Source organism: Megascapheus bottae, chromosome 26, assembly GCF_031878675.1.
Source record: "Megascapheus bottae isolate mThoBot1 chromosome 26, mThoBot2.hap1, whole genome shotgun sequence".
Classification (NCBI taxonomy): Eukaryota; Metazoa; Chordata; class Mammalia; order Rodentia; family Geomyidae; genus Megascapheus; species Megascapheus bottae.
In genome coordinates, this window is record NC_143534.1 from 18,673,211 (window position 1) to 18,700,349 (window position 27,139).

Below are 27,139 nucleotides of genomic sequence, written 5' to 3' on the forward strand. Positions count from 1 at the left end.
TGTTTCTGGACAATTGGGTAAATGCTAAGTAGTGGAATTGCTGGGTCATAGGGGAGCTCTATGTTTAGTCTTTTGAGGAACTGCCATACTGCTTTCCATAATGGTTGAATGAGTTTGCACTCCCACCAAAAGTGTACTAGTGATCCCTCCTGGCTACATCCCCTCCAGCATCTGTTGTTATTGGTTTTCTTGATCCTGGTCATTCTAACTGGAGTGAGGTGGAATCTTAGAGTTGTTTTGATTTGCATTTCTTTTATGACCAGAGATGTTGAGCATTTCTTCATGTGTCTATAGGCCATTTTTGTTTCTTCTTCAGAGAAGACTCTCTTTAAGTCTTTGGCCCATCTTTTAATAGGATGGTTGTTACTTTGGAGATTAGTTTTGGGGTGATTCAATTTTTTGAGCTGTTGATTACATGAAACTTCTTATGGAAGCATTTGCATATGGTTTCATCTCTAGTGTTTGCAAGAGTAGGACAGCTTATTCCTTTTCAGTCATGCTTAGCAACTTTTTAATGCATTTTGATTATTCTTTGTAAACTGAGGGTTCATATCAGAACAGACTAAAGCAAATACAGAAAGGGTTATCACTCATTTAGTATGCTTCGAACTGGACTACTATGCTTTGCTTGCTGAAAAATAATGATCCACTAGCCAAATTAGTTTTTCTACTGCCTGCTTCTATTTGAATAAATGGAAACTGATGACTAGATACTACTGTTCTAAGCATTTTACATGCAATAGTGTTAACTACATACATGAGCTACCAATTTAATATAATGCTATGATCATGGACAAGGTCCCATTAACTGCTAGACTACTCTCTCGAGGAGCACCCATAATACATAAACATGTTCCCTTTAGTAGACTAGGTTCCCACAGTAGAGTAATAGAAACAGTGGTCCTTTAAAGTAAGAAGGAACATGAGTGTTTGCCTTCACTTACCATTTTCATCATGACCACTGGCTTCTGGCGTTCCCTGCCGCTGGTCGTCTTCAGGTGCCTCCGGGTAAATTACAGCAGTGTCTTGTTGTTGCAGAAACTCTTCAACATTAGGATCATGATTTTGTTCATTTTCTGCATCTGAGTCACACTCATCATCTTTTACTAAAAGAAATACATTTTTTAAATGAAAGGCAATTTTACTTCTAAGTTGTTACAAAGTATTTTTTTTTAAATAAAAATTCTAAGCCGGGTGCCAGGGGCTCATGCCTGTAATCCTAGCTACCTCAGGATGCTGAGCTCTGAGGATCATGGTTCAAAGCCATCCAGGGCATAAATGTCCGTGAGATTCTAATGTCCAGTTGACCACCACAAAACTCAATTTTTTAAAGTTTTTCTTTCCTTCTTTTTTATACGGGGACTCAAATCAAGGCCTTTATTTAGCTTGCTATTTAGGTGTTCTACCACTCGAGCCTTGTCCCATAGCCTTTGGTGTTTTTGTCTTCCTTTGTGTGTGTTGTTTTGCTTTAATTTTGGGAGGGAAGCATAGTGTGTCACATTTTTTTGGTTTTTAATTTTATTTTCGGGTGATGTATAGAGTGGTTACAGTTACATCATTACTTCTTGAACACTGTTAATTCCCTAACCCCATCCTCCAAGTTGTAAAGTTCATTTCAACATACTGGACGACTGTTTTTGAAATTGTAGGAGATGCTTAGTAAGAATTACACACGAATTCTATTTTTTGTAATGTATTGAAAAGTTTTCTCATTTTACACATAAACTGGCTCAGTAGCCTACAGATATAATCTCAGTATTTAAGAGGAGTTGTCAGAAGGATCGCAACTTGAGGCTAGCCTGGGCTAGACAATAGGTTCTAGGCTAGTATAGGCTACATAAACTCTATAATGTCATAAATATCCAAAAGTCTCACCATATCTACTTTTAAGCTTTAGTCATACTTCTAATTCATCTTAATAAACAAAACTCAGAGAAAACAATATAGAAGACTTAACAATAAAACAAAGAAAAATTTTTCTCAAAGGCCACTTTCTTTGCTCACAACTATCATAATACTTAAAATTATACACTGAATATGAATCCTTCCCATATAAAGCATTCTTTTGGTGATCTGGCTTTTTAATAAATAGCCTTACTACTTATCTGTAGTCAGATTGGATTAGATTGGTATACTATGGGGTCATTGAAAGCGTATCATATAAATAGAGATTGCTTTTCATCTCCTTTAGGATTCCTATGTAAACAAAGCTATTCTTTCTCTGTTTCTGCCAGAGTGCTATGGCAGAAACATATTTTATTTATTCCTTTTTCTTTTAAGCTAAGAAAGCTGAAGAGAGTAGAAGGAGTTCGCATTGAGAAGGCAGCTCAGGGTGTTGCCTTGCTGGGCCGTGGTTCTCCACCTTCTCCTGCACTGGCTCCAGGGGGCCCTTGAGTAATGAGGGTGTGGGTGCTGACAAGATTCCCAAGTACCTCACAGATGATGCTTTTATAGATGCCAGACGAAACTGTCGATCGAAATTTGGAAAAAGGGCACTTCCTGGTGTACTGAAATGGGGACAAACTAAAATGGCAGTGTACAGGTATCTTCACTCGGCTTCTAGCATCTTGAAGATTTTTACCTTCCACCCTTGCCCAAATCCTTCATTCTTACTTTCTTAATAGAAAAAAAAATGAGAAAAGGGCAATTCCTCCTTTCCTTCATTATATTAATACAGTAGGTTGTTTTGTAGTCAATGGCGCCTGGGGACACCTCCACTAAAGAGGCTGACAGAAGTAACAGAAACCAAGAAGACCTGTAAATCTTCCACTCTTTCCTCTGAAATTTACTTCTGTTAGCATGGGTATTGAATAGGGGTGGTTGCGGAATCAATATATAATCATACAATCAGAGAAGAGAAGAAAATTTTCCTTTAATGATTTCATATGTCACACCCCTATTATTAAATAATAGGTCATTGTGCTTCAGAAAACGGATGAAAGCAAATCAAAGTGCATTCTCAAATACTATTTCTACAACCTGTCCTTAGCTAGAAAAATGAGCACTGACATCAAGTCCTTTAAATGCAACTTAAAAACTTCAAATTAAACTTAATTAACATTCATGAAGTTCATATTTTATGTGATTTCTTACAAATTCTATATAAATTTGACATGCTAGTTAATAAGCATTTTTTAAATCAAATTTGTTATGAACCTGGGTATAGTAACACAAGTCTGTAATCTCAGCTACTTGGGAGGTGAGAGGCAGGAGAACTTCCAAGTCACAGCCATTCTAGCAAAGTTAGCAAGATCTTATCTCAAAAACAAATGAAGGGAGGCTGGCAGGGCAAAGCCAAGTGGTGGAACAACCCACAGCCAGCGATGGTGAGGGCTTGGCTTCAATCCCCAGTGTTACCAAAAACCTGTTAGGATACTTTTATTCAATTTAGGAGCATTACTTGACACATAACATGTTGATATTTTCTATATCCTTTATTCAATTTAGAATTATTTGTCATATAAAATGTTAATGTTTTCTATATCCTTACAACAAAACCATACACACACAAACTAACTATTGGAATTGTGAGTTTTTAAATAGCATATACTTTCAGAATTTCAATCTATTTTATATATGCAACTTTGTCAGTAAGATATATAAGCTTATCTGTACTTGTTTTAATTTGGAGGAAAAGATTATATAAATTATAAAAATTAGATTAGACTTATGCCATCTTAATCTTGGCTCCAATATTGGGTATTATAAAAACAGATTACACAGGCAGGCTATGCAATTATTGATACATAATCTAATTCATAAGATGCATTTGTTCACATATACATATTCTTATTTATTTAAAATTTCTATATTCCTCATATATTTTCTTGCTGAATAAGTTAAAAAATTTTTTACAATATATTGACAACTTATTTTAATTTTAATTGTGATAATGAAGGTATATATGTTTTTCTTCTTATAAAAGTTAGAAAAGGATTTAACTGACTTGAATTCTAGTACTGTCTTTGCTAAATTAGGTTATTAAGTAAAACTATCCAGAAAAATTGGATTAAGTAAGTTATTGGTTAGTAGTGCATGTAACAAGACAGATTTTTTTTTACAAATTTAAAAACATATTAACAAAAAGTCCTGAAATAAAATTGTGAATAATTCTAATGGCTAGAAACCAAATTATGTGAATATTAAATAGCTTTGAATTTTTGGTTTCAACAAAACTAAATAAGTACTTAACTGAATTGTTACTTACAGGATACTAAAAATATTTTACTGACCAACAAACACAACTTTTGACACACAAGTATGAAGATGTAAAAGGAATTAAATAGCTTAGTTATATTAAATTTTTATAATTTCCTTTTCTTATTTGAGAATAAGGGTTATCTCAGGGCTAACTGAAACAAAACAACAAAACCCAAGATAACCTTAATGTCAAACACTTTTTGCTTTAAAAATAAGTAACATTGTGCCAGGTGAAGTGGTGCATGCGAAGGCAAGGAGAGCTTGAGTTTAAGGCCAACACAAAAAAGTAACATTGAGCTATTACATGGATCAAGTGAAGAATATCTTATTCTCAATATCATTCTTCAACAATTATTTATTAAAATGTGTCATGCATTTATGTGTGACTGACTTCAAATACTAATAATGTAATAAGACATTATTTAATTTTATATGTTAAGAAGCTTGAAATCCCTAGAAATTAAAGAAAAAATTTAATTTCAATTTATGTATCTATTTTTTCTTATAAATAACAGTTGATCAAATATATACTCAAAAAGGAAATCTGTATTGTTAACATAACATTTTACTGACTTCCCAAACACAGTTGTTCAATCCTGTTATCCTAGCTACTTGGTAGGAGATTGGGATATTGTGTCTCAAGGCATGCCTGGGCATAAAATTCAGGAAACTTAATCAATGGTTGGACCTCATGACATGTACCTGGTACCCCAGCACCAGGGGAAGCACAGTGGCTAGGTGCAGTGCCATGTTGGTTATTGCAGCTATAGGGAAAGTCCAGTGCCTAGGTGTAGGCATGCTCTTGTCATCCTAGCTACAGGGTAAGCCTGATGACTGGGTGAATGGTATGCGCTTGTTATACCTATAGATTTATGGAAGCACTAGAGGGGAAACTGATTAGCTAGGGCAAAAAATGAAACTCTATCTTGAAAATAATGCAAAAAGTATCTGGAGGTGTGGGTTTAAATGGTAAAGTGCCTAGCAAGAGAAGCCCTCAGTTTTAATTCCCAGTATTGCCACCAAAATACACACACACACACACACACACACACACACACACACACACACACACATACAATAAGTCTATATGGCATATAGAAGGCAAATATAAGAAAGGAGAAAACATGAAAAAATTTCTGACTTGTAAGGAGTTTACTGATAATTTTACAAAATTGAGTGACAGTAGTATTAAATTGCATATTACATGTAATAATGATGTCAATTTTTAAATATGCTACAAGTTGTTTCCATTTACTACAAAATGTAGAAAAATGCACATCAATACATTTGCAAGACAATATTTAATCAGCTTACATACTATAAAATTTGGATAATGCAGTAACTCTAAGGATTGTTAGGAGGATTAAATTAACTTACAGTGCTCACTGTATGCTGTATCTGGCTTGCAGTAAGTGCTATCTAATGGTTTTCTTCCAAGCATTTCTGCCAGGTGAGCATCATGATTTCACAATTAAAATGCTCGTTGATAAAAATTGGGAATAGAAAAGTTTTCACACTTTTTCTAAGCTCATGTAGAAAAAAATATATCACAATTAGAGAGACAACTCGGATATCTGATACTCCAATTCTAGGTCCTTTCCATTAAACTACATTGTGTTCATTAACCAAATCTAATTTCAAGCTGAATCCAGAAGTTTTATTACATATAAAATTTAAAAACAACTTGAAAATAACATAAAAATACATAAACTTTGAGAAGTACACATCATGTAAAGGTCATTGAGCTTCCTTAAAAACGATAAAATTATATATTTAAGTATTAGAATGGGTAAACACATGGATAGACATAATGATAATTTAGTGTTAAGAATAAAACTCAGAGTTCTGTCAAAGAACAAAAATCTCCCATCACAAATTAAAGAGTGTAAATATGTAACAGAAAGACTAAATTTCTTTTTTTTAGTTGTGGGGCTCAAACTTTGAGCTTGGGCATTGTCCTTGAGCTTGATGATGGTAAGAACTTAAAAAACTGTATCACGCCTTTGTTTGGTTACTTCCTTGGCTTCTAATATTGTACAAAGTCACTCTCCTTAGTTCACAGCTCTGCCAGATCTTGCCTATAGCTGACTTCCTTCTGCAGTTCATGCAATTAAGGGAACTTTAGGCTGAGTATATTATACTGTTCAGGGAGTGAAATATTCACTGAAACCATCCTTTTGAGCATTCCTTTTTTATGTAGGTAGTAGTTTTATAGACTTTTTGTTTTCTAGTTCTGAGGCTTGAACTCAGGGCCTGGATGCTGTCCCCTCAGCTTTTTTTGTTGTTTGTTTTTTTGGCTCAAGGCAAGCATTCTACCATTTGAGCCACAGCTCCGTTTTTGGCTTCTTTGCTGCATAATTGACTAGCCTCCAACTGCTATTCTCTGATCTCAACCTCTTGAGTAGCTAGGGTTACAGATGTGAGCTACCAGCACTCGGAAATTTTATAGACTTTTAAGGATTAGAAAAAGCCCAGGATACCTTTCGATCCATGAGAAAAACTATATAGTAAGAGCTAAATAAAAACTGTAGTCTTGCTGAGCGCTGGTAGCTCACACCTGTAATCCTAGCTACTCAGGAGGCTGAGATCTGAGGATCACAGTTCAAAGCCAGCCTGGGCATGAAAGTCCATAAGACTGTTATCTCCAATTAACCACCTGAAAACCAGAAGTGACGCTGTGGTTCAAGTGGTAGAGCTCTAGCCTTGAGCGTAGGTAGTATTGTCATTGAAGTTTAACATTAGGTAAAAGAATATTAAGCATTATCCCTTTGTATTTTCTACCATTACTCTTTTACTAATAACAAATACCTCGTTAAAATATTTATATAACACTGTATTACTAAAAACCTCTTATATGACAAATATTTGATACTTCTCACAGGTGAACAGATTATTCATGTTAGTTACACATGATCAAGACAAAGGAAGAATATAAAGTTTAGGCTATAGATGCCATAGATAATCAGGTACTCTATTATTGATTAATCATTCTGAAATTTACCTTTACTTAATAACACAAAGAGTTATCCTTGTTTTATGTAACTGACAAGTATGGGAGTGCTAATGCTTTTGTCATAGATGAATACCTCTTCTGACACTAATCATGAACCACACACATGGTGGAAGATAGTTAAAAGGGACTAGAGAATATCTCCAAATGCATTTCACAGTAAAAGAATCCTTATGAAACCATAAAAGAGAAAGAAAAAAAGTTAAGAACTATATAAAAGAAATAATATGTAGTGGAGTAAATAAAATACAATTATATTTTTACAAGTATGTAATTTAAGGAAATATTTTTAATAATTTGGAATTCATTTTCCAAATTTACATTATAATATATGGACTTGGTTTACATTTTTTATTTAACTCTTTTGATTCTTAAATCTGATCTCAATCAATCACAGAGGAATAACCTAAAGTCTCAGGTATTATGTACTTTCAGTCACTTGGAAGCAAGTTTTCTTCCTTACTAAAATTTGAATTCATTTGAGCCATTTCAGTCACAGAAACTACAAGACAAAAAATGATTCTTGTATTTGCTGTAACATCTTCCCTCAACTTATTGGTATTCATGATTCACCTCTGGTTTATAGATAACTCATGATATTTTCTCTCTTCTGCTTTCGGTCTGATGGGTAATTCAAAGCAGATTCCATTAACTAATAGTGAAACTATTATGACTATTATGACTATAAAAAACTGATATACATTTAAATTTTCAATGACTTATTTTTATATTGCCTATAAATTATAATTCTTCTATTGTAAAATAGAAAAATGTTATATTAATTCTATAGGTCTGTATTTAAATATTAAACTTTCATTTTTAATAGTGAATATGCCTACGGGTTTAAACATTTAAGTAGGTATGATGAAGGAAGAGATGGACTAAACTTAGGGCTTACTAATGCAAATAGGCAGTGTCCCAAATGGCTTCCTTCAAATGTTGTGGAAGAAAATGGCAAGAGTACCTGTGCATCCTGCGTCACCTGCCTGAGCTTCAGGCCCCAGGATTCCTTGCCCTTCCTTTCCTGGTGAAATGGAAGAACAGGGATTAAATAGATACAGGTGTCACAAACATTTTAATTTCTAGATATGTGAAAAGGAAACTCATAGTTAAGATTATATTTCATCTGGATTTTTAAACTTTTATAATATGATAATGTACCCTTGAAAAGTAAAAGTTTTAAAACTATTTTAAGCTGATAGTTTTATTAAAATTACAAAGACATCTTAAGGAAACCACAATCAGTACAAATTTAAATGTAAATCTATAATTATATGTACTTTTGAATTATAGGGTGACTATCCTTTATTTGTATTGTCTGGGATTTTGGACTACTAGCCTGTATAAATGTATTATAGGACAGATTCAAGTCCAGATGTGAAATTTATTAATGTTACATATAAATATAGTCCAAATACAATTGGATATAGTATTTTTAGAGTCCCTAGGTTTGCATGTGAGCTGCTATAGGAAGCTGAGTATGCAATTTTCTACTAGTTGTGTCTTGTTTTACTCAACAAGTCTCAAATTTTGGATATACAGATTTTCAACCTGTATAAGCATACTGGATATTGTTAGTATATTAGGAGAAGAACCTTACTTACCTGGAATTGGGTCTCTTTCTCCATATGACTGTAATACACAAATTTCCATGTTCTAGGTACTATGCTATGTATGGTAGAAACGTAATCCTTAATAACAATCCATCTTATAAGTTAATGGAGCAAAACATAACTTGAGCTTTGAAGAAACTAAATAACTTTCCCATAGACACACAGGTATTAGGTGTGAAAAGTGGAATCTGAGTTTGAATCAGAATGAATATCAAGTCCACTTTTTGCTACACCGTTGTTTTTTTTTAACTTCAGAATCAGGAAATAAGAAAAACAAGCCCATTGTCACAGTGCCCAGAGCAAACACTCAAAGCATTATGATATGTACACTATCTATTATTTATCTATTGATCTACATATCTGGGGTTTGAATCCAGAGCCTTTTGCTAGCTAGCTGGGTGCTCTATTACATGATACATGTCCTAGTCCTACCCTGCTTTAGTTATTTTTCAGATAGGATCTGACATTTCACCTACTGCTGGCTTCAGATAGGAGTTTTCCTACCTTTACCTACAGTATCGCTGGTATTAAAAAAAAAAGATACCACCACTTCTGGCTTATTTGTTGAGCTGGAATCTCATTAACGTTTTGCTGTGGCTGGCCCTCAATCACAATCATTTTGGTCTTGGCCTCCCAAGTAGCTGTGATTACAGCTGGAGCCACAACACTAGCCATTATAGAGGTACTAAGGGATATTTTTAGGTGCTTGTTTGTCATTTGATGTTGCCATCTAAATCTATAGCGAAATAATTATGTGGAATAGATTCAAAGTAAATACGTTATAAATAAATACATAGTTTTTGGCAAGCAAAAATTACATTTATATCTTCATATACATTCTATCTATTCACCTATCTATCCATCCATCTTTCTATTTTTTTACCTTTTTCTCATTTTATTTCTCTGTAGTTGCTCTTATATCTCCTCCTGATTTCCATCGTCTGAGTCTTTGTCATTCTAACCATAGGTTTGGTTTTGTTAGTCTAAACTTCAAATGTTGGAAGTGGCATTGCGGCTCAGAATGGTAGAATAGTAACTTGAGTGAAAAAGTCCTGGGACAGTGCCCAGGTCCTGCGTAGTGAAAAAGTCCTGGGACAGTGCCCAGATCCTGAGTTTAAGACCCCATGATGGACCAAAAAAAAAAAAAAAGTAAACATCAACTATTGACTTTGGTTATTTTGTTGCTTCTCCATGCTGCTCTCATCTGTAATAGTTCTTCCATGCAGCTGGCTTTGGACTGTTCTTTAAGGTATGAATGTAAATTGATGAGATCTTTGACTGTGTTTACAGCAACTCCCTTTGACCATTGCTTTCAATACATTCCCTTATGTTTTCAGTTATCACTAGATTCTTTTTGGTTTCCCTTGTGACCACTTCTCTAAGCCACTGGCCAGGAGTGTATTAATTTCCAAAAAATTAGGAATTTTTCACTTTCTACTATTTATTTCAATCCATTGTGACCAAAAATTTCATTATTTCAGTCTTCTGAAATGTATTAAGACTCTTTTGTGGGTCATAGGGCTTGAACTTTGTTTGGGTGCTGTCCCTGAGCTCTTTATCTCAAGGCTACCACCTACTCCTGGGCCTGGGCATTGTCCCTGAGCTCTTCAGCTCAAGGCTACACTACCACCCTACTCTTGACCCAAGCCCCACTTCCCATTTTTTCTAGAGGTTAGTTGGAGGTAAGAGTCTCAGGTCCTTTTGTGCCTGTGCTAGCTGTGAACCTTGATCCTTAGATCTCAGCCTCCTGAGTAGCTAGGATTACAGGCGTGTGAGCCACCACATCCGGCTTTTAAAAATCTATACATTTTTAAATATGCACATGTATAAAAACATGAATGAGTTCAAACTGCATTTTAATTATCATAGAATGCATAATTATGTTCAGAGAATTTATAGTCATTCTAAAACAATATATTTGTACACTCCTATTAAGAGCCACTGAAACGTCAGTTAAAACCCCAAGTCAGATCTTTCCTAAATTTGACTGCTGAAATAAAGTAGGATTTTAGCATGCTATTAAATCATATATTTAAGTGCCTTGAATTATCCGTAGTTTTATTCAGAAGGCTTTGTTTACTTATTAACTTTTATATAAAAATGGTTACTAAGCAGGATGAAATGGTTCATGCCTTTAATCCTAGCTACTCAAGAAGCTGAGATCTGAGGATCGTGGTTCAAAGTCAGCCTGGGCACTAAAAAGTCTGTGAGACTGCGGATGAGTTCCCTGCCTGGCTTGTATCTGCAATAAACTTTGCTTTTGCATTTTGAAAAAAAAAAAAAAGTCTGTGAGACTCTTATCTCCAATTAACCACCAGAAAACTGGAAGTGGTGCTATGGCCCAAGGGGTAGGGTGGTAGTCTTGAGCTAAAGAGCTCAGGGACAGCATCCAGGCCCCATGACCTACCAAAAACAACAACAACAAAAAAGTTACTATATGAGAAAGTTTAAGTACATACACAACTTTTCAGTTTAATATAAAAACATGGAAGTAGGTAATAATGATGGTATTAGCTGCTTTTCTTTTTTTATTGGTATTGCAAAAGTGATATACAAAGGAGGTTATTGTTACTTAAGTCAGGTAATGAGTATATTTCTTTTTGAACAGTGAATGTCACCTGCTTCCCCTTGTTCTTTCAGTTTTTCTCTCTTGCCCCCGTCCTCACAATTTGAATAGGCATTTTCAACAATGTCTACTATCACTCTTGTATTTGTACCCCTTTCTCTGACCATTTCTGTATTCCCATTGCCCTTCTTCAAACAGATAAAGACAAAAGGTATAGAAATTAAAAAGTGACAAAGGAGAGAAAATTAACATAAAATCTGGTTTCCATTTCATAGAGCTCATTTTGATAAACTTTACTTCATATGATCATATGCCCCTAGCTACTGAACGTTTGTGATCCCCAATAAGATTAGCTCTTGAGGAATTCTCTTTCATACTTCCCACATGACAATGACAAAAAATTCATGCAAAGTGTTACTAAAGGACAGCATAAACCCAGAGCTGGAAAAGTTTTAGAAATCTCTAACACTTTCCCCTACTCTTTCTCTTCTCCAAGGCTTCTACTTAAACCGAAATAAATAACATGCTAATTGAGAAAAATCATAGGATGGCAATACAGTTACTTATTATTGTATTTTCATCAAATGAAAATCAAGAGTTATTACTTGTTCAGATAGATAAAAAACAAAGTCATTTTGAATATTGCTAAAACTTCAAACAGTACTTGTTAAAGCTACTTTAAGATATATCTGAAATTCAATTAAATGATTTCTTTCTCTCTACTTGGGATTAAAAATCTAGCTTCTTTAGTATTTAACAATTCTTCCTCCTCTGCATCCTCTTCTCCTTCTTTTTCTAGAATCTACAAGTCTGCACTCTTTCCTTTAATGATTAGCACTGGAGTTTGGTTGGAGGGTGAACCCTGTCACTTGCACAGCAGGGCATGCCCCAATGTGAGCTTGTGGCACAAACATGCTCCTCTCACTGCAGAAAGTGCTGCCCAAGACAGCCTCCCTCACAAGGGCAAGCATGAAGCTGCTAGAAGAAGACGCTCTATGCCTTTTTATGCATAACTGGTCCTCCTCTGCTCTTATCTTACTTTTAGTTCAGGAAATGTGAGAGAAAAGTAATTGACTCTATTTTTATTTCTATGAGAAAGTATGTCAACATCTGATGATTGGATGACTTAAGTGCAGCTTACAAGAAACATAAAGTGTTCTAATTTAATCTAATTGAAAGCAAATAAAAAATGAGAAAAACTTCTGAGTAACAGGACTATGTTTCTTCACATAATGATGAAATGAAGCCTGAAAAATAGTGGTCCATTATTACTCAGTAATTAAAAAGAATGATCTATCGATACATGCAGCAATTCACAGATTGAAAAAGCCGATACAAGATTAAACTGTACGTGAGTTCACTTATATGACCTTCTTTTTTTTTTTTTTTGCCAGTCCTGGGCTTGAGCTCAGGGCCTGAGCCCTGTCCTTGGACTTTCTCAAGGCTAGAGCTCTACCACTTGAGCCTCAGCACCACTTCCGGCTTTTTTCTATGTATGTGGTACCAAGGAATCGAACCCCGGTCTTCCTGCATGCTAGGCAAGCACTCTACCACTAGGCCAAACTCCCGGCCCTTATATGACCTTCTTGATGTCATGATTGTCAGGGATTATCAAGAGGTGTGTGTGTGTGTGTGTGTGTGTGTGTGTGTTATAATTGCAATTCTAATTTTGTAAAATGTTAGCAGTGTGAAAAACTGGTAAAGAATTTAGAGGGTCACTCTGTATTACTTGTGAATTAATAACTCCATGAATTGTCTCTATAATTACAATCTGTCATTAATTATAAAATTTAATTAAAATAAGTTTAAAGGAAAATGGCAGACATTTAGATGGAAGAGATAGTCCTTGCTTTATTCTAGTAATTAGATAAAATACCTAGTTAAAAACAAAGACAGAAAATGCAATTCATTTTAATTAAAAATGCAGAAGATATAGGGCTGGGAGTTTTGCCTAGTAGTAGAGTGCTTGCCTAGCATGCACAAAGACCCAGATTTAATTCATTGGTACCACAAACATAGAAAATGCTGGAAGTGGTCCTGTGGCTCAAGTGGTAGAGCTCTAGCCTTGAGAAAGCCCAAGGACAGTGCTCAGGCCCTAAGTTAAAGCCCCAGGTCTGGCCAAAAAAGTACAGATTTACTATCAATTTAAGCGTAGAATCATTCAAAGGAATGGACTGAGTATTACTATATGCTAAAAATTTAAGAGCTCCATTTTTTACATCTGGTAGCCAAAAATCCTGGTTTAGATTTCTCCTCAGTTTGAGGAGAAACAGAATATCAGTTAACAACTTTGTAACAATAAATGTGTTCATGGGAATTTTTGTGTCACCTTAGAAGCGCAGTGTCAGGCTAGGTGAATAAGCTTCCCCATTCTGAAGTCTTCTGAGCCTCCCCTATCATTCCACGCTACTGTCCCTATGAAGGGACACCTGCTGATAAAAGCCAGTAGACTCCTCTATTCTAACTTGGAAATGCAGAAATTTTAATCAGGAGTGATATATTTCACTGTGTGCTTTTGAGAAAGTATGTTCTCTATCTCATTTTTCAGTTTCCAATGATATGTAAATATGTAGTAGCCCAAATCAGAAAATTCAAATTTAAATTTTAGATTTTAAACATTTGGAATTTCAGAATTTTCAATCAAAGCTGTTCAGCCACTCAAGCCTATGTAAATCTTTAAGACTTTTTTTTTTTTTTTTTTTTTTTTTTTGCCAGTCTTGGGCTCAGGGCCTGAGCGCTGTCCTTGGACGTTCTCAAGGCTAGAGCTCTACCACTTGAGCCTCAGCACCACTTCCAGCTTTTTTCTATGTATGTGGTACTGAGGAATCAAACCTGGGTCTTCGTGCATGCTAGGCAAGCACTCTACCACTAGGCCAAACTCCCGGCCCCTTTAAGAAGTTTTTCAGTGTTTAACTCCAAAATCTGAACTTCTTCTAATCTCCAGGATTTCAGGTAAATGGATATTCAGCCTATTAATCATTCAGGAAAATCACAGTAAGTCTGAGCTGGGTGTTCACGCCTGTAATCCTAGCCACTCAGGAGGCTGAGATCTGAACATCGAGATTCAAAGACAGCCTGGGCACTAAAGTCCATGGGAGTCTTATCTCCAACTAACCACCAGAAAACCAGAAGTGGTGGTGTGGCTCAAGGGTAGGGCAGTAGCCTTGAGCTGAAAAGCTCAGACAGAACCCAGGCCCAGAATTTCAAGCCCCATGACCACCACCACCAACAACATAAAAATCATAGTAAGTGTGGTTCACAATATCCACAAAGACATGTTAAGGCAGGTAAAGACAGAAGAATATACCCAGAGAAAGCAAAAATCGCCAGGTTGACACACAGAAGTCATGCTGCTATCTATCAGCAACAAACAGCTGTAAACTACAGTACCTCCAGCCATCCAGAACAGAAATGGGTGTGTTCAATCGAAACCTTTTTGTACAGCTATATAAAGATAATAAAAAAGGGAAAGAACTCCTACTTCTATTGTCACAGAAACATAAAGAGAAATATATATTTGTAAATGTCACAAAATATGTACACAATTTATATTCTGAAATTATTAGACACTGGTATTAGAAATCAAAGACCTATATAAACAAAGACAAACCAGGTTCATGAATTTTAAGAGTCTTCAACATAAAAAAGTGAGTTTTCCAAGCTGATCTACAGAGTTAACACAGCTGAAATCAAAATTCCAGAATGAGTAAATTTATTTTTAGGGCTATTATTCTCAAATTTACAAGGAAGGTCAACACAATCATTGTAAAAATGATTTTGGAAAAAATTAAGCTAGAGAGATCACATTTCCAAAATTCAAGATTTCCTCTAAAGCTCTAGTAATAAACAACTCAGAGAGCACACAGAAAATATTAATAGATGCTTCACTGAAGAGAATATATAGATGGCAAGTAAATACTTCAAATTACATTCAGCTTCCCTAGGCACTAAGGAAATGCAAATTAACACAGCAGCCATTATACCTAACAGGAACCTAATAGGTTAGCTAAAGAAAAATGTTGATTCAGTCAAATGCTTGTGAGGATGTAGAGAAACTGGATATATAAGAGTTGCAATGTTTCAAACACTGCGGTAAACAGTTTGCCAGTTTCTTGAAACAATAAATAAATATCTATGACATACCCTAGAAGAGTGAAAACTTATATTCACAAATCCTCTTAAAAATCTGCATACTGTTGACATACAAGAAGGAAACACAATTATATAGACATAAAAATTTATGACTCTATAAGCATATTTTATTACATAATTGATATGTATATATGACATATAAACCCTCAGCCTAATTTTAATTATGTTCTAAAATCTAAGTGCCAGTGATTGTATATAGAGATTCCCTTCTTGAATACTTGTTTGTTAAACACGTCATTTGAAATATGATGTAAAAATCAATGTTAATAAATTCATTAAATAAAAAAACCAAAAAACTGCATACGAATATTTATACTGTCTTCGTTCATTTTCTCTATAAACTGGAAACAATCCAAACATACTTTAATAGATGAATGGATAAATTTTGGCCCATCCACATACTGAACTGGCACTCATCAATACGAAATATTCAAGTATTGATAATACTGATGCATGCAATGGTTTGAATGACTTTTTAGGGGCATGCTGAGTAGAATAAATGGCTACAAAGTGTTTTGCACTAGTTGACAATCCCAAAAAGAAAATAACTACAGTATCAGACTCGATCACCAATGCCAGAGTTTGCAGTAGAAGGAAGAAGTGACTAGAACGGGAGTCACACTTGAGGTTTTGGCAGATTCAACTATTTCCCCCAAGTGTGATGGCTGCCATAAGAAAGTAGGTGTGTGTTTATGTGTGTGGATGTATGTGCACACTGAAGCTGAAAAAATTACACAGTAACAAAAATGAGTTCCCTATTGTATGTTAATTTCAAAAGAGATTACCAGGTTCTTAACATTTAGAAAAAGAAAAAAAATTCTAGTAAAGAAGCCATACCTTCCATCAGCTCTTCCACTCAAAAACTGAACTGGAAATAATAAGTTGTTTTTGTGATACTATATGGACCATGTGTGCAGTGGAAGACTTTAAGGGAGCAGTGGAGAAAAGGTGCATAGTAGTAAAATCTGTCTCAACACCTTTTATCTCCAAGTTCCTGAAATATTCAGAGAACATGAAAGGACACACATTTGGGCTACATTTTCTTTGTGTATGAGTACAAGTCTTGAACTTGGAGAGTGGGCACTGTCCTTAAGTACTTCGGCTCAAGGCTAAAAGCTCTACCACTTGAGCCAGAGCTCCACTTCTGGTTTCTTTCCTGAGTAAATAAAGACCAGAGTCCTAAGCATTTGGTTTGGGATGAGTAATCCCCAAATGACTTCAGTGCTCACTTTATATTTAATTAATCACTGGTGATGAGTCACTTGTGATTCACTCATAGCCCATTCTGTTGTTACGCTGAGTGAGTTATAATGAAACATCAGTATGCACGAAAAATAAAGAAAAGGAAAAAAATCCTATTTCTAACATCAGGCACTATCTAATGCTGTAAAAGAATCTAAGAGGATGAGTGTATTTGTAGATTTTTAGAACTGTTTGACACTTTACTTTCAGTGACTAGAGAATCCAGTTGGTAACAATATCCAGTAGTGGATTTTTATTCAACCAGTCCATAAAGTAAGGGGAAGTTAAACCTCAACATTTTGCTTGTCCTTTTAGGAAACTAGGAGATAGTAGATAAGAACAAAGACTTTAGAGTCCGCATAACCCAGGTCCTGGGTCTGTGGTCCTGAGTTAGGAGACTTTATAAAATTAAGAAATCACCTAGTACCACTGTTGTGAAGATTGAATGAAAATTCATATAACAATAATAGTTTGATGCCTAGCACTGCAGTAAATGTTCGGTAAGCTCTCTCTCCCTCCCTCCCCCCCCCCTCTCTCTCTGTCTCTCTCTCTCTCTTTCTCTCTCTCTCCCTCTACCTACCTACCTACCTACCTACCTACCTACCTACCTACCTACCTACCTACCTATCATTATAATAGGCTACATACCACATGCTCTGGTAAAGGGCTAAAGAACTTGACAAAGGTCACAGATTTGAAAAAGACTCTCCAAATAGACATTTTTGTAAGTTGAATTATGATGTTTCACTATTTTCCTTCTATTGCTGTTCATGAAAAATACTTTTTATATTCTAAAATTTTTTCAGATATAGCAACAGAATATATAATAGAATATGGGAAGAGAGGTTTATATTTCCTTTCGATAAGGACTTTAGAAGGCTTTTAATTTGAAAAACTTAGATTTATAAATAAATTATAGTAATTTTTAGGGGCTGGGAGTTTGGCAGGGTGGCAGAGTGCTTGCACAAAGACCTGGGTTCGATTCCTTGGTACCACATATATAGAAAAGCCAGAAGTGGTGCTATGGCTCAAGTGGTGGATCTCTAGCCCTGAGAAGCCCAAGGGCAGTGCTCAGACCCTGAGTTCAAACCCTAGGACCGGCAAAAAAAATATATAATACATAATATTATTATCGTATGTAATACATAATATTATAATGCATAATAACCAATTATTATGTATTATCATTATCTAATGCTATCGTTATTTTATTTTCTACAAATATTGCTCTAGATTCTGTTGTTGGGAGCTCATTTACATTGGATTTCATGTTCTTTGATATTACTTCCATAATTTATCATTTCATTTCACTCTTTCATTCATTTATCCACACACAATATCTAACACTCATTTTGTATTTTTTCACATCCAGTTCCAGAATAATTTCTGAGTAGCCTTGGTGCCTTTTTTTGGAGAATGATCATTAAATCCCAGATCTGGGCAGTAGACTACTAGTTTCTAGTCAGTGCAACGCTCCAAGTCTTCTTAGAAGACAGAAGCTGGGCGTGGTGGCTCATGCCTGGAATCCTAGCTACTCAGGAGGCTGAGATCTGAGGATTGAGGTTCAAAGACAGCACTATCAAGCTGTGAGGCTCTTATCTCCAATTCATCTCTAGAAAATGGGAAGTGGGGATGTGGCTCAAGGGCCAGAGTGGCAGCCTTGAGCTGAAGAGATCAGGGACAGCACCCAGGCCCAGAGTTCAATCTCCACTGGAAAATATATAGAGTATGTATAATAAAATTTGAAAATATATACAGAGTAAGTATAGTAACATACATCTGATCTGTTTTCCTGCATGCACTTTAATATAAAGAAGTATGAATTCATATTGATATTCCCAATTTCAACTAAACACCACAGTTTTGTTTTTTCTTCACTTGATTTATAACTGCTGAGAAATGTGGGTCACATTATCCTTCATTAAGGATCTATGCTACTATTATTTTCTAAGGGTATATTTAGTTATGTTCAATTCCACTATACAAAAAATAGTTTCAGAAGAACCCAAGTCTCTATCATTTGAAATGCATTCACTAACTACAGGGAAAATAAGAATGAATGAGGTAGGGCACTGGAGGAGCACTAATATTTTTGAGTATATCTTTGTGTTTACCTATATAAGCATGAAAATATTCATATCCACAAAAATTTAACTTACACAGCAATAAAGAACAATGAAATACCAGCAGTAATAAATGTATCTCTTATGAATAAGATATGCAAAAAGAAACACTCTGTGTAACAATATTTTGTCTATATACTCTAATGGCCAAAGAGAGTACAGTGTAAAACTGGGGTTTAGCCTTGTGGGGAGCTCAGATTTCTTGATCAATGTCACCTTCAAACACTGAAATATTCAGAAGTTTGTAACCATTAGTATTGCATATGATTACAAATGGCACTTTTATAATCAGAGTTGAAAAAAACTCTTGGTGTTATCAAATCTTGTCTTTTCATTTTACAGATGGAAAAGCGGATTTGAGGACAGTAATTCAGTGAACTAGAAAATGTGTTAAGATTTTTTTTTCCTGTAGCACACCCCATCTACGGCTGAAAGAATTCTAAAGAGTAAGTTGAACATATCTTTCAGAATAAGTACAACCTTGCCCAAAGCTTACTTAAATGGTGACTTACATATTTGCATTCTTTAAAAATTTTTTTATTGTTGGGGTAATGTACAGAGGGGTTACAGTAATATTCATCAGGTAGTGGGTACATTACTTCTTGAACACTGTTATCCCTTCCCATGTTTTCTCTCACTTTCCCCCTCACTCCCTTCCACTCATCTTGTCATATTTGCATTCTTATCATAACTTGTGGCTAAGAAATCTTTACTATTATGGACTATAAGACCAGTCTTAAATATTTTTCATGGGATAAATAAGTTTTCACCACATTGGAATTTTAGTGAACATTTCTACAGAGTTTTAATTTTCTCTTATTACAAAATGTCCTTGTCACTTTTGGAGGTGTTTTTTTTTTTTTTTTTGCCAGTCCTGGGCTTAAGCTCAGGGCCTGAGCACTGTCCTTGGATTTTTCTCAAGGCTAGAACTCTACCACTTGAGCCTCAGCATTACTTCTGGCTTTTTCTAAGTATGTGGTACCAAGGAATCAAACCCGGGTCTTCGTGCATGCTAGGCAAGCACTCTAACACTAGGCCAAACTCCCGGCCCCAACTTGTGGAGTTTTTTAAATTCAATAATACAAAAAAACTATTTCGTAATAGCTAACATATTATACATTTCTAATAATCAGGTTGGTTTTATATATATGATCTTAAACTGAAGGTATGAGGAATCCTTAAAACAAGTGCCTCAAAAGCTCAAGGTATAAATAGTTGAAATAGTTAAACTGAAATGATACAAATTTAGGCTCAACCGCAGCATCTCTTTTTTAGTGTGTGCCAGTCCTGGGGTTTGAACTTAGGACCTGGGCACTGTCCTTGAGCTTTCTTGCTAAAGGCTAGTGCTCTGCCACTTGGGCTACACCTCCACACCTATACTTACAGCCTTTTTTTTTGGTAATTAATTGGAGATAAGAATCTCAGGGACTTTTCTGTGCTGGCTATTTGTCAACTACAATACTCAGATCTTCGCCTCCTTAATAGCTAGGATTATAGGGCTGAACCACTGGCTACCAGATAAGCCACAATATGTTATAAAATTAATATTGCCAAATCATACCCCATCTTTCACAAAGTAAATTAAAAGTTGATAGTATTTTAAGATAATAATACTTCATTATGGAAACAGGAGGTTTCTCTTTGTAACTGTTGTTCTTAATGTGAAGGTATTTCTTTTCTCCTTTTTTCCATTTATGGTTTATTTCATGTGGTTACTATATCTGACTTTGTTATCTAGTATATTGTACATACATTTATTTGTTTATTTGAAATAGGGAAGGGAAAGGGGAAAACAAGATGATTGAGTGAGGGTGGGAGGAGGGGAATGGGGACAAAAACATGAGAGGGGTTATCAAGGTTCGAGAAGTAATGTACCCATTACTGGGCAAATGTAACTGTAACCCCTTTATCATTATCCTGCCAATAAAATACAATGAAAAAATAATACCTCATGATCCCAGAATTTTTTTGTCTTTGGTAAAGAATATGCCCTAATTTGCTATTACAAAAATAATGTTTCTTCCTGGTAATCCTTTTGAGGACTTTGTAATTTGAGATTTTAGTAAAATAAGAACAGATTTTCCAGGATATTTATTATATACTTAAAATTATAGTAGAATGTGATATTTTCCAATGAACTTTAGACCCCTGATCTGTATTATGCTATCAATATGTGAACATTGTTTCATGTGCAAGTGTCTAATGCAGAATACCATTCACCACTCTATGCTTCCCCTTTTGCTTATAAATCTGGTTGTTTTCTTTGAACTAGAGTACTGGAATTTTGACAAGACTTCAGGGCTCACACCTTAGAGGAAGTTTTGTGTGTGACTACAAAAATGAATGCTCTGTCAGAGAACCAGAGGTAGAAGGTAATATTTGGCCATTTTGTTCATATTACTCTCTCCTATTTACTCCTCCTGAGATTTATGGGATTTCTTGAGATAATAATCTTGTGTGTCATTTCTTTTAATCTGTTTTTCTTATTTTTATCTGAGCTCCACTTTGTGTAATTTTTTTATCTTTTAATTTATTAATTCTTTAACTGTTTAATATTCATCTAAATTTTGAATTCCTATTATTCCACATAATATTAGGTACTTTTTATTGGTTATAGTTTGTTCTATCATGGCAGCTAATATCAACATTTTTTTCTTTAAACGTAACTTTAATAGTTAAAAGTTTCTATGGCAGAATTTCTGCTTCTTTTTTACATTCAAGTTGCCTACTAAATTATTTTATTGCAATGATTGTATTTAGTTCTTCTTAGTGCCTGTGAGTGTGTTAGCAGTTCTAAACTCAAGTACAAATGGAGATTCATCATGCTATGCAGAATGTGAACTGGGAGTTAAAATCAGTGCAAGACAGCTTGTGGTTGTTACTTCTCAGAAAGATAATTTTCCACTTTCCCAACATGTAGCTGAGGTGACTTTGCTTGCTGCCTTCTGAAGATGAAAGGACGAAAGGACAGTAGGCGGTTTGCCTTTGGTTCATTCATTTTTTTTTTTTTTGCCTTTAGTTCATTCTTACAGTCAAGATGGAATCAATACTACAGAAAGATCTACTACTAAACTCTTTGGTGATTCTAGGCTTTATGTTCTGTCAGAGACCTGAAAAAACATCATCTATAATCCTGACTAAGTTAAGTCTTTGGAGGCAAATAGTCTTCTATGAATTTACTCTTGTTAGGTTTTGACATTTTAATGCTTCATTATCTACTTATCACTTTTAAACTGTGATGAATTTTTTTTCTTACAATTACATCTAGCACATTAGTTGTTTTCATGGGAGGTGTGGTACAAAAAATGTATCCCAACATACTTTCAAATCAGAACCACTTCATTGAGTTTTAATCTTTCTCCTTTCAAGCGAGTCAATTTCTTTTTCTCTCACTCTTCCAGACAGATACTTCCCTCTTAAGATTTTGTCAATTTGGGCCACAGATAGAAAATATAGGAAGGATCATTCTTCTAAAATGGTTTGCACTGAATATTAAAATTTAACAGGTGAACAGCTCCAGCATTCCAGAAGCCTAGGAGTTATTCCAGTGTCCCTCTGTTACCATCTTATAGAATCAACTGATTCTTACAGTCTACCTTTTTTTCACACACACACACACAAACAAAATTGTTCAATTCTCAACCCAAGATTAATTGCTTTGGTTAAACACTCAAAAACACGGCCCAAACTACTGTAGCATCTTCACTGAAGCCCTCTAAAATGCTTTCTCTGTATTGTTGCAGATTTATTATTATGTTTCATATCAGTTGAGTTATCCTTGTAGCTCTTAGGATATAAAGTTTAAATTCCTTAACTTAGTAAACAAATTACTTTATAGTTTTCCCTTGTTTACTTCCCTGATTGTCTCTTCTATGACTATTGTTTTGACTCCTCCATGGTTTCAAGCATGATGCTCATTTAACTCTATGGCTTCTTTAGATATCCTTGTGGTACCGAGGAATCGAACCTGGGTCTTCATGCATGCTAGGCAAGCACTCTACCACTAGGCCAAACTCCCAGCCTGCATATATAATCTTATATAAGAAAGTTTTATTTATGTTGAGCCTATATATGAATGAACAAATGTATACTATGAAAGTGTTGATTATATTATTTCAAAATTATTAAATTTTAAGATCTAGCATATTACAGATATTTTAACTTCTATTCTGTGCTTATCATTCAGACTTTTACTGAATTTCCATTTATTATTATCCAGATTCTCTGATCTGTCTATTTTAATTTATTTCTCCATGTTTTATAACATTAATTTGATACGTTGTATAGATGTCTTTCTTGAACTTGACTTGCTGGAATAGCTTTATTGTGACTAATTTTGGATTTGGTCTCTCACATGTTTTTATTTTGCTGATACCTTTGTCAGAGATCTACAACTTCTGTAGTTCATAGTATCTGCCACTTTCTTATCTCTTCCCTCACCCCACACCGTTTTAAACTCCATTGGTGCTTGAATCTTGGTAAGATAAACTAAAAAATCTGTATGAATGAAAGTAAAAATTCTTTAATAAAAAGGAAAGCTGGTAAAAATACCATATTACACGCAGAAGACTGTCATGCAGAAAGGCTTACAGACACTAAATCACTAACGGTTTTCTGTGTTTAAGATTATGGCACACTGAATTAATCTTTCACTATGCCTAAAATACTATTATAGTTTATCGAGAGGGTCACAATGTAAAATTAAAGGTAGATTTGGTTACACTAACAACATATGGAAAGCTTAAAGCTTGATTACAGTCAGAAATATCAAATATAATTTAATATATTGTGGGCACTACACAAATTATCGAAGCAACTTTATTATTCTGCTTCATAACCTACTTTTCATAAGTTAAATAGGACTCCAAATATTGATAAATATACAAGTAATATACATTACAAACCTTTCATCAAATTTATCCTTGCAGTTAAAACATTTTAAAGGAGAATTATGAGCATAGAATTATGTAAAAATTAAACTTACCATCATTTTCCCAGCAATTCTTGGCACTCCCTTCTTGCTCACTGCTTCCTGGTAACACTGTCTGGTCTGTGGGCAGGTCATCTTCGGGCACCCCTCCTTCACAATCACCTGCATCAGTAACACTTTCTTCTTCCACAATATGGAGTTTGTCTTCATCATCTGAGTCTGAATTTGTTTCTACCACAGTATTATAATTTGTAACTGTAATAAAAACAAGAAATAGTCAACCTAGTATAAAATCAATTTTTGTGTTTTAGTAAATAAAAATGACAAGTAACATTGAAAACTGTCATGTAATCTTTAGTTTCCTTTTAAATCAATAACATGATTAACTTATTTGACAATACAAATGTTATTACTTACTAGATACTAGGTAACCAAAATAATGCTAGCCATATTTATTAAACACTAATTATATGCACAAATACTTTATAAATACTAAATTGCTTATTTCTAGCAACTTTAAAATAACCTTAAAAGCATAGTCATACTACCTATTACGTGTACTTGTATTTTACATGGATGTGAATGAACAGCAATTTATCCAAAATGATATAGCTAGGAAGTCCCTGACCCAACAGGTTCCTTTCTCTTACTCCAAAACTATAGTATATATCTTCTCCAACAATACTCAACTTAATCTATTCCATACTTGTTTGTACAATTGAGGCTTCATATACGTAAAGCATTATAACTTATGAAAAATGATCACCTTTCCTAATAAGATGAAATTACACCAAAATTATAATTAGCCCCACATATTACATATAAATCTCACAATGATTTCAGAATCAACCAAGATAGTCAAATTTCTATGTTACAGTCTATAGTGCAGAAAAAGAAACATTCTGAAGTTTTCAAACAAGCAACTTTCCATAATTTTAAAGCAATTTAACACATGTATCATAAAGATGTAATTATCCAAATGATTTTTATAATTTACAAAACACATGAAAGTATTTGAGAATGAAAAATTTTAAACATATACACTAGCATAAGCAATGCTTTCCTTAAGAATCCTCAAAATCATTCTACTAGGATATTTCTCAGTTAAAGAAGTATGGTCATGGGAATGTTTCAATTATTTCATTAGTGATTCTTTTCGCTAAGATCAAGAGAAAGACAAAAGGAAGCTTTGCCTTCTCTGGGTAATTAAGCAATAATTACTTCCAGTTATTCTTTGCCTTGCTTCCTTAAACTGTCCAATAATTCTTGAAAGAAAATAACTGCTAAATGATTGATATGCACATGTATCCTTTACACACACACACACACACCCCACACTCCCCCACACACCCTAAGACATGAAAGAAACAATATAATTTAAAAGCAAGTATACATGTAAATGTGACAAGTAGTGAAAACCTTCAAAATTTTGCTTTTATCTATTGTAGGAAGTCCCTCCCCTGACAATGTCAAAAAGATTATGTGACTGCTCAGTACACATTAGGAATTCTTCAGTTTCTTAGGTAAAGAAAAATATTTTATAGCATGAATGTACATCTTTTCCTGAGAGGGAATGGCTCTCTCTTTTATTTGTGATAATACCAAACATGGAAAATAAGTAAAAGCTTTCATAATTTTCCTCCTCAACTACTGTATCAAGTTAAAAATAACAAAACATCTTGCTCAATATATTAGGCAGACATGATACTAATCACAACCACATCACATACTATTTACTTGTAATACAAACTTCACACCTTATATAAATCCTGCTCATAGCTTAGTGTGCATACTCAAAAATGCATGTAGCATCACATTATGCCTTTATAATCATTCTGCTTTTGCCACTATAAAACATATCTTGGGAATATTCTTTTTATCAATATATAAGAAATTTTCTTTTCTTCTGGAGGATGGATTGTACATCATTCCCTGTACAGTTATTATTTTTTGCCAGTCCTGGGTCTTGAACTCAGGGCCTGGGCATTGTCATTGGACACTTTTTGTTCAAGGGTAGTACCCTGCCACTTGAGCCAGAGCACCACTTCTGGCTTTTTCTGAGTATGTGGTACCAAGGAATGGAACCTACAGCTTTGTGCATGCTAGGTGGACACTCTACCACTAGGCTATGCTCCTGGCCTCTGTACAGATATTATTTGACCAATCATCTGTTCATAGAATTTAGTTTGGTTTTTATTAGTAGGTGTTAGCAATTATGTAATAATATTCATTTTTGCAACTATGTCTATCATTGTCCTTTAAATATGTTAATTAAACAAGTAAGTAGTGGTGGAATTGTCACCTCAATGGGAAAATTTCAACTTTTCTCTCCCACAACTAAAAAATGTTTTTAGACATTACTTGAGAAAGTATGTTCAGTATCTCCATATAATAAAGAAAAATGTTCCCTTTAATAAAGAATGAGATAGGGCCGGGAGTTTGGCCTAGTGGTTAAAGTGCTTGCCTAGCATGCATGAAGACCCGGGTTCGATTCCTCAGTACCACATGCATAGAAAAAAGCCAGAAGTGGTGCTGAGGCTCAAGTGGTAGAGCTCTAGCCTTGAGAAAGTCCAAGGACAGTGCTCAGGCCCTGAGCCCAAGCCCAGGACTGGCAAAAAAAAAAAAAAAAATGAGATAGAAAAATGGAAGAATTTCTTAAAGTCCAAGGAAACAATGGCTGAGCCAAGTGAATTGTGTATGAGCATACGGAAAGTAATTCTCAAAAGTTAGTGCACAGCCTGACTCCTGGGGTTTCCTGACAGGCCTTTAACAGATGCAGTGTACCATGTGTGCATGCACACAGACTTAGAATGAGGACTCATACTGGCAAATGATATTCAGTGCTATTCACTTTCATTTTTAGTTAAGGATTCCTTACTGGTAACCTACTAGATGGCATGTGAAACTGCCATTTACATACTGTAAACTAAAATAAAAATGTGGCTAGTTTTGACGAAAGGTCAATGCTCAACTCCAGTAAGCTCTGGCTTTCATGTAGAAGTCTGGCTCACTGAAAAGTTCTACTTGTTGCCTGAAGATGATAAGACAACATACACGCACACTTGAAATTCCTATTTTATGATGGGAAGCACCAGTACAAATTTGGTATTGTGAATTGACCATAGCTTATATTTAACAAATTCACATCCAGAGCAATTTAAAGTTGAAAAATTTCCCTCAGACAGGCTTTAGGGCATATATACTTTGTACTTAAAATTCTTGTTTGCATGTTTTTTTACTTTTTTCACTGGGTTCTTTTTAACCTTGCTTCAGGGTAATTATTCTGACTGAGTCACTACAGTT

The 27,139-nt window shown here is 34.7% G+C and overlaps 1 protein-coding gene across 5 annotated transcripts in view; it reads right to left on the reverse strand.

Annotated features, from left to right (window-relative positions):
- Positions 1-27,139, reverse strand: part of Zeb1 (zinc finger E-box binding homeobox 1) — a 141,545-nt gene that overhangs the window by 22,979 nt on the left and 91,427 nt on the right. For 4 of the 5 annotated variants that reach the window (XM_090319073.1, XM_090319077.1, XM_090319075.1 and 1 more), the window contains exons 2-4: positions 23,891-24,091; positions 8,175-8,234; positions 945-1,106 (exon numbers count right to left, since the gene is read on the reverse strand). In XM_090319073.1, coding sequence (XP_090175199.1) covers positions 945-1,106; positions 8,175-8,234; positions 23,891-24,091 — 423 coding nt within the window. The remainder of the gene's footprint in view (positions 1-944; positions 1,107-8,174; positions 8,235-23,890; positions 24,092-27,139) is intronic. The other variant, XM_090319076.1, reaches the window with a different exon arrangement.